General features: G+C 47.8%; 2 protein-coding genes across 6 annotated transcripts in view; both read left to right on the forward strand.

Annotated features, from left to right (window-relative positions):
* The window catches only part of Msantd2 (Myb/SANT DNA binding domain containing 2), a 31,712-nt gene extending 30,089 nt beyond the window's left edge, over positions 1 to 1,623 (forward strand). Inside the window, exon 4 of one of the 3 annotated variants that reach the window (XM_021207252.2) lies at positions 103 to 1,588. In XM_021207252.2, the coding sequence (XP_021062911.1) occupies positions 103 to 955 (853 nt within the window). In that variant the 3' untranslated portion in view covers positions 956 to 1,588. Of the gene's footprint in view, positions 1 to 102 lie in introns of all 3 variants that reach the window. The other 2 variants (XM_021207251.2, XM_029542787.1) reach the window with 2 other exon arrangements.
* A 4,173-nt stretch (positions 1,624 to 5,796) lies between these two features.
* Positions 5,797 to 13,309, forward strand: part of Esam (endothelial cell adhesion molecule) — a 10,488-nt gene continuing 2,975 nt past the window's right edge. The window contains exons 1-4 of one of the 3 annotated variants that reach the window (XM_021207204.2): positions 5,797 to 6,020; positions 9,311 to 9,498; positions 12,028 to 12,229; positions 12,412 to 12,567. In XM_021207204.2, the coding sequence (XP_021062863.1) occupies positions 5,951 to 6,020; positions 9,311 to 9,498; positions 12,028 to 12,229; positions 12,412 to 12,567 (616 nt within the window). In that variant the 5' untranslated portion in view covers positions 5,797 to 5,950. Of the gene's footprint in view, positions 6,021 to 6,214; positions 6,742 to 8,564; positions 8,990 to 9,310; positions 9,499 to 12,027; positions 12,230 to 12,411; positions 12,568 to 13,309 lie in introns of those variants that run through there. The other 2 variants (XM_029542790.1, XM_029542789.1) reach the window with 2 other exon arrangements.

A 13,309-nucleotide genomic window follows, 5' to 3' on the forward strand; every position in this document is an offset into this window, starting at 1 on the left:
AAAAAAAAAAAAAAAAAGAAGAAGAAGAAGAAAAAAGAAAGTTCTGTTAGATGTTGCTGTTCTAGACACTTGAAGAATTTGACTGTTAACTTCTCTTTCCAGGAAGCGAGATACCATGCAGAATATTGTACAGATTTTGGAGTCGGTGCAGTTGAAATGGGAACTGTTTCAGAGCTGGACAGACTTCTCAAGACTCCATCTTTCCAATAAATTGGCCATTTTTGGAATTGGCTACAACACCCGCTGGAAAGAGGAGATCCGTTACCACTATGCTGAGATCAGCTCACAGGTGCCCCTTGGCAAGCGTCTTCGGGAGTACTTCAACTCCGAGAAGCCTGAGGGACGGATCATTATGACCCGGGTGCAAAAAATGAACTGGAAAAATGTTTACTACAAGTTTTTAGAGATCACCATCAGTGAAGCAAGGTGCCTAGAGCTGCACATGGAGATTGACTGGATACCCATTGCCCACTCGAAGCCAACCGGGGGGAATGTTGTTCAGTATTTATTGCCAGGAGGCATTCCTAAAAGCCCAGGCCTTTATGCCATTGGCTATGAAGAATGTATTGAGAGGCCTCTCTCACCAGATGTGGAGCGCCATGCTCTGGACCCAGGGAAGGAGGGCAGAGTCGACCTGGAGACCCTCTCAGCACAAGCCTCATTACAGGTGGAAGTGGAGCCCACCCGGATCATCTACTGCTACCTCGGTATCGCTGAGGTCAGGACTCTGCAGCAGTGCTTGTTTTTACATTTCCAAGCAAATACCAAAACCTTCAGTAAAGATTGGCTTGGTATTAATGGGTTTTTGTCTCAGAACTGTATTGTGGACCCTGGAGTTTCCCCCAAATCCATCTATATCAAATTTGTAGAAGTTGAGAGGGATTTTCTTTCCGCAGGCTCATTAGTTGAGTGTCTGGAAAAAGCCATCGGATACCCCTTAAAATTTAACAACTGAGTGTCATCCTTCATAAGGATTTGGGCTTGTGCAGTCTTGTCCCTTCTTCCCATTACCCAGGCTACCCCACATCCAGATGCTGCCGTCAGACTCTTCGTGGGAGCTTTTTCCACGATGAAACCAATACAACCTCTAAGAAATCATAGTAGACTCTGGGCAGAAAAAGCAGACCTCACCTGGAATGCTCATTTTGAGCAAGCAGGTCTTGCATGGTGGGTCAGTTCTTTTTTACAAAAAGAAAACATCGATTTTAAAACTGATTTTAGAGCCTTGATATAAACAAATGTAGGTACATTCCATATTGGACAAAACTTATACTTTGAGTTTCATATGAAATTGAAAATTGTATTTTTTTCACTGTTTCATTTTTACACATCTATAAGTATTATTTACAACCTTGAATAAATAAGCAATAGATAATGGCAAGTAAATCAAGTCACAGTAAATAAACGGTTTTTAAATATTGCCTTTAGCTACTATTGTATATAATTTAGAATTCATTTTTTCACCAACCAAGTGTTTTACTATTTCCAGTCAGTGTTGCCTGCAAAGACTTTTGTTTATGTGATGTACCAACTTTTATGGTTGTGTTGCATTTAAACTTAAAAAAAAAAAAAATTAAAGGAATTCCTGACTTCCTGAGTGTGCTAGTTGAGCCTTTTGTAATGGAGTGTGGCTGCACTGTTTGTGGGGATTTGTCTGGCTTTGCTGTAAGAATGGACAGACAGGCTGTATGTGGCCAGTACTAGGTGCTCATCTAGATGCACAAGGCCTGGGTTTCTGTCCCCAGTACTGGAGAGAAGAAAAGGAAGGACCAGGCCCCCCAGCCAGCCCTGCAAATGCACTATTTTCTGTATATCAACAATGAAGATAGTACTTTGTCAGTTCCAGAGGTCATTAGGAGTCACATTGTATTTCTTTCTATTTCTTCTAACTTTAGTAGTATAAATGTACTTTAAGACACTTGGATTCTTCATCTTTTTTCACTTACTAATTGAGGTAAGTCTCCTAAGTAGTAAAAGGACAAACTTGATGCCTTGATCATTCTGTGTCTAAACAAAAGAAAATGAGGATCCAGTGGAAATACAATACTAATGCCTTTGAAGAGTGATCCTTGAGAGAAGAAACTGGACGGTGCCAGTCCATTAGGCGATGACTCATGCATATTCCTTTTCTGCCACTCCAGTGGGTCAGGTGCCACTCCACGTGGAGGTCAGTACCCTTGGCTAAGAATAGTCGCTGGTGGTCAAGGATCGCAGGAACTTGGGTAATTTATCTTCAGTGGTTCCTCAACATTGCTCAAGTGTTCTGCTTTAAATGGGCAGCAGGTCCAGATGAGAACCCATCCTTGATTTTCTGTACTGTTGAAAATAAAATCACAAATCAGAAGGTATTGGTGGTCCTTTAGTCCCAGTGTTTGGGAGACAGGCTGATGGATCTCTTGAGTTTGAAAATAGACTGGTCTACAGAGCAAGTTCCAGGACAGCAAGGGCTACACAGAGAGACCTTGTCTCAAAAAAACTAAAAATAAAATTGCATATTTAAAAAACAAATTCTTTCCTACAAACCTCAAAATGAAGACAAACCAGTGATCCCCCTTCCCCTTCTTAATTTGATACCATTTGGCTAATTGATGCTTATATGTTTTTCCAGTGATTTTAACCACTGGGATGGTCTGTGTTATTTGAATCTAAGCTTAAGAAGTTACCTTTTTCTAATGTAAGCTGCTAAAAATAGGTGCCACTTCAGGGAGAGTATAAATACCCTGAGGCTGTCGGCACAGCACCTGCTCTTAGTGTGTGCAGCATTTGTATGTGGTGGCCTTGGGCGATTCTTGTGGGTTTACGCTTTGGTTCTCAGGCGCGGATGCACTGATGGTCATACAGGAATAAATTCATAGTCACCAGTGCTGAAACTGGTGGAACAAACATTACCAGGAACACTGCATGGCCCCTCCAGTGTGACCACTGAATAGTCCAGAATTATCATTAATAGTTGCTGAACTTAACTACCTGTATCCCTTTCCTTCGCTAGTTAATAGACGGGGCACAATATTTTAGGAACAGTTGGTGAGGTTGTTTGTTTGTTTGTTTGTTTGTTTTTGTTTTTGTCTTTTTTGTTTTGTTTTGTTTTTTTTTTTTTGGTTTGTAGACCAGGGTGGCCTCGAACTCAGAAATCCTCCTGCCTCTGCCTCCTGAGTGCTGGGATCAAAGGCGTGCTCCACCACTGCCCAGCTGGTGCGGACTTTTTATACCTGCCTAACTGGGAGTGTGGCCTTGTTAGATCCCTGTGACCAAGATGGAGGGCAAAGATAGGGTTACGCCTGAGTTTCTGTGTGGCTTGAAATGGGTTAAAGGTCAGGGAAGAGGACAAAACTGAGCTTTGGGAAATGGAGGCTTGTGAGGACAGTGGCTTGCTGATAGGAGTACCCTATCTGAGCAGAGACTAGGAAAGAAGACAATAGGCTGTCAGGTAACTGAGCATTGCCTCAGACAAGGGGACTAAGACCTTCAGCCTCGTAACAGATGCAGGAGGGAGAGAGGCTTTTAGTCAAGCTTTGTTTTGACTTCTGGAAATTTTTTAAGTTAAATTGTTTTTATGTATGTGAGCGTTTTGCCTCCATGTATGTATATGTACCTACCATAGTGTGGAGGACTGAAGCATCAGGTTCCCTAGTATTGGAGTTATGGATGATTGTAAACCACCACATGGGTGCTGTGAATTGAACCTTTGTCCTTTGCAAGACCAACACGTTCTCTTGACCGGTGTGAGACAACTTTCCAGCCCAAATATAAATTCTTTCTAAGATCTTACATGAAGTGTGGTTGAGAGAAACCTATGATGAACTTACCTTGCACTCATCGAGTGTTTAGGTTTTGGCTTCCTCAGGGTCAGAAGTGGTTAGAATAGGGGACAATGAGGAAAATTCAGGGGTAAAAGCCTGCAAATTCTTCTGTGCCATAAGACAGTCACTCTCCTTAGGTCCTTGGCTGATTTTGTACCTGAGATTTTGGGAAGCAGCTCCTGGGCAGGGATGGACACACCTGTGTCATCAGATGCTTCAGTGTCACTAGGCAAGAGCCAAAGCTTTGTACTTCCTTTTTCTGGGAGGAGTTATTCATTTGGAGTGACAACGTGGTCCAGGCAACAGATGAAGGGTGTCTGAAAGAGGTACCTATGGGACTGGAGACATGGCTTTGGAGTTAAGGGAAAGGATCTTCTGGAGCATTGGGGTTTGATTGCATCTGTTCACATGGCAGCTCAGAATCCAGGGGATCCCACACCCTCTTCTGGCCTCTACAAGCACTGCACGCATTTGGTGCAGACACATGCAGGCACAATGCCCATACACGCTTTTTTAAAAAATGTTTTTTAGTATTCTCAAATCTAGAAAATTCTTATAGGCAAGGAAAACCAAGACAGCTCATCCCTAACACCACCTATTGACAGGCCAGAGTTTGAAGGTCTCTGCATCTTGGCTGAGCTTCCAAAGAGGTAGATTCCATAGATGTCAGGAGCAGTCTAGTGTTTGTATAGGCATTTCATAGAGCCACTGCATGACTGGTATTTGAAGAGGAGCCAGGCTGGCTGAACTAGGCAGAAGCCGCAGGGGCTCTAAAGGTAGGAAAAACCATTGCACAATACTGGAGCTGATGGAGTGTGTACAGATGAGGAGGCCGGGCTGCCTCTACTGCCTTACAGTTTTGCTCCCTGGGAACAGGCCCCGTCAGACATTCGTGGCTATGCCTTCTGCCCTGCGCAGCGAAGCCCTGCCCAAATACTTGAAGCATATTTTTATTTATTGACTGTTAGGCCAGAATCGGTGTGTTCCCTGCTGAAGCAGCCTGGGCCATCAGGGGGCGCAGAGGTGCCGCCGCCCCCCCCCCCCGCCCCCAATGACATGGGAGGGGTTTGGGGTTGAAATTAAATTTACAGCGGAAAGATCTAGTCCTGGGAATTAAAGGATCAGAGCTGGACTAAGCCGTTCACTACAAGGATGGGCGGTTGCGAAGACACCAGCGGCTGTACAGAAGGGAAGGAAATTATTTATATCCCGTCCTCCTGCAGCTGCTCCCTCCTCCCTGGTCAGCATTAAGCCTGTGACTGTTGCCTCAGTTTCCTGCTCATCTACCTTGTACCAGGTCTTCCGTGTTTTCATCAATGAGGCAAAGGTCCGAGAGTCCCTCAGACCCCCATACACTCCGCCTCCGGCCTCGGTTTCTGGAACTCTGGAGAACCGGCCCCTCTCTCGCCTTAGGAGCAGGAAGGCCTATGTTGGATGTCTTCAGGGCTATGTTGGATGTCTTCGTTCCCCAGAAGCCTCGGGCCTGAAACCGGGAGGAGAGGGGTGTGGGCTAATAAAGTTCGAATCCCCATCTCAGCGGCTGCTCCTGACCCACCTGAACCCACGCTACACAACGTGGGGGCTCCCCTCTTCCTCCGAGAAGGCTGCTCTGCTTTGATTCGGGATGAGGCACCCCAGGCTTGGAGCGGGCCGTTCTGGTCGCAGATACAGGGCTTTTATTGTCGGGTCGGGGTCACTTCTTAGATTTAAGTTAGTCCCCTCATTCCTCCATTTTCACCCTCTATGCCTGACACCTGAGCGGGAGGTATGACTCAGGGTAGTGGTTCCTTCTTACTTCCAGGTCTGATTCATGAAGTGCCACGACTTCTCCGACCCCAGTCTAAAGAGTAACCGGGTAGAGGCCGCCGGATCCGGCTGTTCGAGCCCGGGGAGAGCTCTCCTCCCCCGCTGCGGGTCACTAGCGCGCCACGCCCGGCAGGACGGTGACCTCTCCACCCCTTTGAATGCCCCGCCCACTGTCCAGTCGGTCTCCACCCCACCTCCCCATCCGCACACCCGCTGACTTGGGTTGGAGCCACCCTGGTCAGTAGCCTGGTTCCTGTGCACATTCGGGTTACTGGAGCTCACCCATAGCACCTGTAGACACTGTGTGTCCAACTCTCTCTGAGTACTCCGGGTCAAGGAGGGCCATGATTCTTCCGGCTGGAACCCCCGAGACCAGATTGCTGCGGGTTTTGTTCGTGGGACTGAGTACTCTTGGTGAGTCAAACACCGGGTCTGGAGGGGCTTTGCTCAGGTAAATCTGATCCTAGGGGAGGATTTTGGGGAGTGGGTCTGAAGGGACTTTTGTTTGACATTCTTGTCTTTCCTCATTACTCTCCACTTCTGGGCATCACTGGTTGGTGCTACACTTTCTGCCTTCTATGGCTTCCAGCTTTGGTGTGGTGTGTGGTGTTGGGGAGGGGGATAAAGGCATCTCCAGCCAAGACCTCTGGGATGAGTTAAGGCAGTTATTCCTGTCTGCTCTCCACCCCCACTCATCACAGCTGGATAAGCTGAGGCACTGGATGAGACAGTGACTAAAGCGCTTAAGGACTTAGTTCCAGTCCCCCCTCCCCGCCCCCACTCCGCACCCCTCATTCAAGCTGATGTGAAAGATCCCTGAGGGAATGCCTGGTCCTCAGCCTTGACGCAAGTACTTCAAGCAGTACTTCACGTCCCAGCATTTCCCCACCAAGCTCCTTTCTTTCCTTCCTGCTTCCTGCCCTGGAAATCAAAGGAGATGCCCCCAAAGCCTGACCATGAGGTCATTTGGACACAGGAAATTCGGGAAGAGGTCAGTTGCTCAGACTCCGGCACACAGCACATTTCAGGTCTACCATCGTCCTTATCTTTTCTCAGATCCAAAGGAACAAGGAAAACAGGGAGAGGGTGCCAAAGGGTCCAAGTGGAAGGGGAACCTCCTGAAGCAAGTGTTTGGGTGAGCTTCCCAGGACAACTATCTTCAGCAGGAGCTGAAGGTGGCCTACCTAGTACTATATCTGGAGAGAAATGACTCAGTAGGAACTAAGTCCGTTATAAGCTATTCCCCAGGCTGTTTTGCTATCTGGGTTTAGATTCCTCTGCTTTAACTTCTTCCTTGGGCTAGAGGATGTCAGAGGAAGTAAGACCTGGAAGAAGGTAGAAGAGATTCAGTGACAGTGATGGGGATCTCCCTGCTCCTGCCCACCATGGTTTCTTTCAGCCTGGTCTATGTCCTAGTGGTGTTGAGGGCAGGAGATCTTAAAGTTCCCAGATAGGAGTCTCACGAGCTTCTGCGCTGCCCTTCGCGCCCTTCGCGCCCTTCGCTCCAAAGCTTGGAGTGCTCCCTGTTCCTTCAGCTTCTCAGCTCTGCTTTTGCACCTTCAACCTCAGCTTCTGTTTCTTTTCTGCATTCTTCCTCAACTTGGCCCTTACTGTGTTGGACAGGGCAATGTCACCCTCCAAGCAAGGGAGGAAAACCCTGTGTTGGCTGCCTGAGCATCACAGGCATCCTCCGTGGGTCACCCGTGGCCCCTCCTTTTTCTCTTTCAGCTTTTGAGTTTGATTTTTGTCATATCAAAGATCCAGAGCCTGAAATGCTACTAATGCCACGAAGGTTGCCCTTCCTGGCCTCTGGAGGGTTAAATGCGCTCGCTGCTCCTGGGGAAGGCACAAGGCAACAAGCTCCCCCCCCCCATGTGCTCTTTCGTTGCTCAGAACTGCCCCTGGAGCGTGAGAAGCCCACAAGGGGAGTTTCTCAGAGAAAGAGGGAAACTAAAAATAGTAGCCCTGGGGAGAAGGGCCCATTCGCTCTGCTTAGGCCCTTGGCCTGCTCTCTCCCTCTGATCTCAGATTGGGCTGAACGATGCTGTTCTTGAGCAGCTCCGGAGTCCTTCACTGGAACCCAGGAACTCCCTATTTTTCTCCTTGCGGCACCCAGTCACAAAAAGGTCTGATCAGTTAGGGGGTTCTCCCATTCCAAGTGATTCTAGAGCAAAGAGCTGGGAAATCCCAGGAGCCCCTTGCTCACCGCGAAGCAAGGGTGTCCACTGCAGCATCTCACCTCCCTCTCCCAGTCCCTGCCCCTCCCTTTACAAACTGCCAGTGCAAAACCTGGAAGAGGCAGCTAGAGCGCTCTTGGGGAGGGAAGCTGAAGTCTATCTGATAAGACATTTTCCCCTCCTTACTGGCCTTACTCTGAGAAGGCTGGGAAGGTGCGCCTGGCGGTAGTGGAACAACCTGCAGGCAGAGTCCCTGGAGGGAAGTGGACCTTCTCAAGGCGGGGTTGTTTTTGCCCGCAGAGCCTCCGGTCTAACGGGCCCGGCTTCATTGTCTTCTGCCTTATCGGCGGGCGCAAGTTTCCTGCTCCGACTGCAGGGACCCGCCAGGAAATGTCAGGGGTGGGGGATGCCACGAAGGACAAGGAATAGGGGTGGGAGCCTTGGTTAAGACGCGGCCGGGAAGCGATGGGGGAGGCGCGCATCCTGGCTCCGTAGGGTTCTAAGTCTCCCCAGCCTTCCGATTTGCTTTGCCGGCGCAGATGGTCTGGGGCCTCCGAGCCTCGGCTGCCCGCTCACCTTCTCCAAGGTGGCAGCGTGTCCTGTGTGCAGAGTGCTATGGTCCAGGAAGAGTAGGGCCCAGGAAGAGAGCTGCTGGTGTCCCCAGGCTCGGCTCTGTGCTAACCCAAAGTTATTTCCCAAAAGGCTTTAGCACTCCACGCCCTCTCGCATCTCCGAAGGGCGGAAAGCAAATGTTCTTGGCACTGGAGTGTCATCAGTGTCCTCCTAACCGAAAGGGACACTCCCTCCCCCCTCCCCAACACACGCTGGGGAAGCTTTGTACTTGTGAGAAGAATGTCCTCAACTCTCAACCCGAAACTTCCTACAATTCAGTGGCATTTCGCTTTGACAGTCACCCCCCCCCCCAAGTGTTCTTGAGGGTTTGGCTGAGTCTCAGGCGTGCGTTTCCCTAGGGCGGCTGACTCAATGGGATTGAGCGGAGGCCTGGGATTCTCCTAAACACCAGCAGGCGCTGGAGCTGGGGAGCACAGGACTCCGGCTGACTTTCCGAGTTCAGAGGGAGCCGCGAGGTTAATCAGTAACTACGTAGAGATCTGCCATCCGGTTGCGAGCTCGGGCTTGAAGAGTCTGGGTGACCTGGGCTGGCATCTCCATTCTCCCTTGTCACCGAGGAGACTGGAGGAGCAAGTGTGTGCCGTGGGGGTGTGGGCCAAAAGCAGGTCTGCTTTCCCTTCTGGAATCGCCCTTCTAGGGGTGAATCTGCTCATACGCTGTACCTCAGGATTAGAATGAATACATAGAAATGTGGTTCCGTCCCTACTCTGAACACAAGACGTCGGAGTGAGGAGAAGCAGGACACTGGGAAAGAGGTCTTCGGGGCACGTCTCCAGGCTTTGTCCTCCAAGGGCAGGTTTTCCCCTCAAGCGACGGAAGTTAGGCAGGCTCCTTCGGCTGACTAGGGAACCCACCCTAGGAGCTTACTACCAACCTCCTTGCTCTCTCTTTCAGCTGCCTTCTCCCGGGCTCAGATGGAGTTGCACGTGCCCCCGGGCCTCAACAAATTGGAGGCGGTAGAGGGAGAAGAAGTGGTGCTCCCCGCTTGGTACACGATGGCACGGGAGGAGTCGTCGTCCCACCCCTGGGAGGTGCCCGTCCTGATTTGGTTCTTGGAACAAGAAGGGAAGGAACCAAACCAGGTGAGGGGAAAATCTTAGCCAATGACGATTGAGGGGTGTAGGGATGAGCTGTCAGAGAATATAGGGAAGAGAAGACCCCTATATCAGTGTTGGTTCTCATTGTGGATCCCAGTACACAAAACTGAGGTAAAAGTGCCAGTGGAGGTGAGGTGGGGTCGGGGTGGGGGGCGGGACTTAGGGTGAGGCTGAGGAAGGAAGAAATATGGTGTGAGTAAAACACAACCTTTTTTTTTTTTTGGGGGGGGGGGTCTCATCCTGTATACACAGCTGGCCTCAAAACTCACAGAGACCTATCTGCCTCTGCTCCCTGAGTGCTGAGATTAAAGGCCGGGGCACCGTCCCTGCATCACCAATTTAAAAGCTTCACATGCTGTGTGCTAACATTTTCTGGGCTTGAGATTGTCAAGTACAGGCCACATCTCTTCCTGGATCCATCTGCCATTATCAGTCCTCCTCCTCCTCATGTTTGTGTAGAGTGGGCTTGTACAGGCCATGGTGCTAGTACGGAGTTCAGAGATAAACTTTCAGGAGCCACTTCTTTCCTTCTATCTTTACGTGTATGTGACTTCCAGGGGCTGAACTCAGATCATCCGCCTTGGTGGCAATGTGTTTTTTGTTGTTTTTTTTTTTTTTTTTCCCCAACAGTGAGCCATCTTGCCAGCCCCAAACCCCTAAATTCTTTCTATCTGTGAAAGACAGTATGGGCTCCTGCCATCACTTGGCAGCTCTGTTCCTCCACTACAAAGGACTGCCACTCAGTGGTTCTTTTATCCAGAAGCTAAATGAAACCATTTTCAGACTCCTTCACTGTATATATTCCTTGCATGGTCTTGGAAAACGTATTCAAGGAAATCATTTGATCTAATTATTTTGGGTTTTGTGATTCCTTTTCTCTTCCCTTCCTTCTTTCTTACTTTCCTTTCCCTCTTTCTTTGTTTCTTTCTTTGTTTCTTTCTTTGTTTCTTTCTTTGTTTCTTTCTTTGTTTCTTTCTTTGTTTCTTTCTTTGTTTCTTTCTTTGTTTCTTTCTTTCTTTCTTTCTTTCTTTCTTTCTTTCTTTCTTTCTTTCTTTCTTTCTTTCTTTGTCAGCATCTCTCTAAATAGTCCTGACTGTCCTGGAATTCATTATGCAGACCAGACTGGCCTTGAACTCCCAGAGATCTGCCTGCCTCTGCTTCTGCTTCCCAGGTGCTGGGATTATACATTGCTGGGTATGGAACCTAGGAATTCCTGAATACACAAGGGCAAGGCAGGCAATCTTGTTCAATCCCCCACTGAAATTTTTTTGTGTATATATGCATGTTTGGATGTGTATGCATATTGATGAATAAAAATGTGTATGCATATATGTGTGTGTGTGTGTGTGTGCGCACGCGCCTGCCCATGTGCAGTCCAGAAGTCAAACTTTGGGCATCATTCTTCAGGTGCTATCTATCTTGTTTTTGAGACAGGGTCTCATATTAGCAGCCCTGAAGCTCACCCATTAGGCTATGCTGGCTCGCCCCCAAGTCTCAGAGACCACCTGTCTGTGGCTTTCCAGTTTTAGAGTTATATGTGCTTCACCTATATGACCCTATATCAGCTTCTAGAATATTTGTCAGGAGTGACAAAGTAAAATGACACTGGCCAGTACAGTGTTTGGATATTTAGGAAGGGGTTGAGGAGAAAGTCAGTTCTTGGAACAAAGTAGACAGCCTTGAAGGTGAGATGCTTTAGGGGCTCAATGGGAGAAACTGGAAGTGTTTTAGTCTTTTATTTTTAAAGGGTTGGTCTTTCTAGTGTAGCTATTTTTCTATTTCCATCTTTTCTGTTTCAACACACTCTGTGTGCTAGGTTAATGGCTGGTTCTGTACTGACTCCATAGAAGGTGTTTGTGGGGACCATGTGGTGCTTCCTCCAACCTGTCAGATGCTGAGTATCAGTTCACTTTGCCACTCCAATTCCGTCCCAGTCGTATCAGACATTACTGTACTTTATGGTTAAGAAACAGCACAGTGTTGTTAAAAAAATAAATGTTCCACCGTGGTGAGATTTTGTTTGTTTTGATTTTTAAGCACGAGTTCTGGGGTCTGAACTCAGATCTTCATGTGTGCAGGACAAGCATGTCAGAGACTGAGCTCTCTTCCCAGTCATACCTTTTTCAATTACGGGGGCGGGGGGGTCTTTTTTCTTTTTTTAATGTGGCTTTTAAAGATAGAACTTTTAGGCCTTACAACGTTGTAATGCACAATCTAATTTTTTTTTCATACATGCTTCCTCTTGCATTGCTTGTTCTTCTCCCAGTATGGTGCTCCCCTAAAAGCCACCATAAAAGCTGAAAAAATGTTGGTCCACATGGGAAGTGAGAACTGCCTGGAGTTGTGAGCAGGTGGGTGAGAAGATGGGTTAATGAAAGGTGGTTCAGGTCAAGTGAGGAAGCAGCGAGGAAGTCCAGTTTGGAGGAGGAAGACATGCTGAGCTGACACATACCAACAGATGCTGACAGTGCCAGATGCATTGGAGACCACTAACAGATGTCCTATCTCTACTAGGTGTTGTCTTACATTAATGGGGCCTTGACAAATAAACCTGGAGTAGCCCTGGTCCACTCTATCTCTTCACGGAATGTGTCCCTGCACCTGGAGGCGCTCCAGGAGGGAGACTCTGGGACCTACCGATGTTCTGTCAATGTGCTAAATGATGAAGGCAAAAGTATGGGCCACAGCATCAAAAGCATAGAGCTCAAAGTGCTGGGTAAGTAAGACACACACATCTCTGGAGCCTTTCCTACCCCAGCACAGGGAGGTGAAGCAGGTCTCCCTCTCAAGTGGCTGAGCATAAGACCTGGGGATGAAAGGTAGAATGGCTTAAGAGACTGAGGGATCGGAACCTGTGGGCCCATGGACTGTGGATTTTAACCGTCTTCCCTTCTCTAGTTCCTCCAGCTCCTCCATCCTGTAGTTTACAGGGTGTACCCTATGTCGGGACCAATGTGACCCTGAACTGCAAGTCCCCAAGGAGTAAACCTACTGCTCAGTACCAGTGGGAGAGGCTGGCCCCATCTTCCCAGGTCTTCTTTGGACCAGCCTTAGGTAAGGGGGTTCCTGGAGGTCTCTGAGATGGTGGCTGAAGATGAAGAAAGATGAGAGGTACCTCACAGACTAGAATGATGAGGACAGGCTTTATAGAAAGGAACATGGAAAGATGATATATCAGCAGGTGCTATGCTCAAAGCTTCTAAGAACTGAGTATACTCTTATTGAGGTCTGGAACTAAACAGCCTGATTTGAGTTCCAGGCCATATAAGAAATATTTGGGGGTAGTGTGTGTGTGTGTGTGTGTGTGTGTGTGTGTGTGTGTGTGTGTGATACTGGCAAATTTAAGTCAGGACCTTGTACATAAAAGATGGACACTCTACTACTGAATTACATCCCTAGCTTCTTTGGTTCTGAGACAGAATCTTATATTATACCTAATACTGGTCTCAAACTAATGATCCTCTAGCTTCAGCCTCCTGTTTGTACACTAGGATCGGCAACTGGAATATTTGAAATATGAGTCATGAGATGACTTTAAAAAGGTCATTATTAATTGCCAAGGCTTTGCAATTAATTTTGATTGTATAAAATAATAAGAGGTTTTTTTTGTATTGTTTTGTTTTTGAGGAAGGGTCTTATGCATCGGTCTATGGCTGTTCTAGAACTCAAAATGTAGACCAGACTTACCTTAAACTCTCAGAAATCTGGCTGCCTCTGTCTCCCAAGTGCTGGATTAAACGTGCACAACACTACACCTAGCTTCATGGATACTGTTTTTTTTTTTTTTTTTTTTTTT

The sequence above is a fragment of the Mus pahari genome, chromosome 10 (genome assembly GCF_900095145.1).
Source record: "Mus pahari chromosome 10, PAHARI_EIJ_v1.1, whole genome shotgun sequence".
Lineage (NCBI taxonomy): Eukaryota > Metazoa > Chordata > Mammalia > Rodentia > Muridae > Mus > Mus pahari.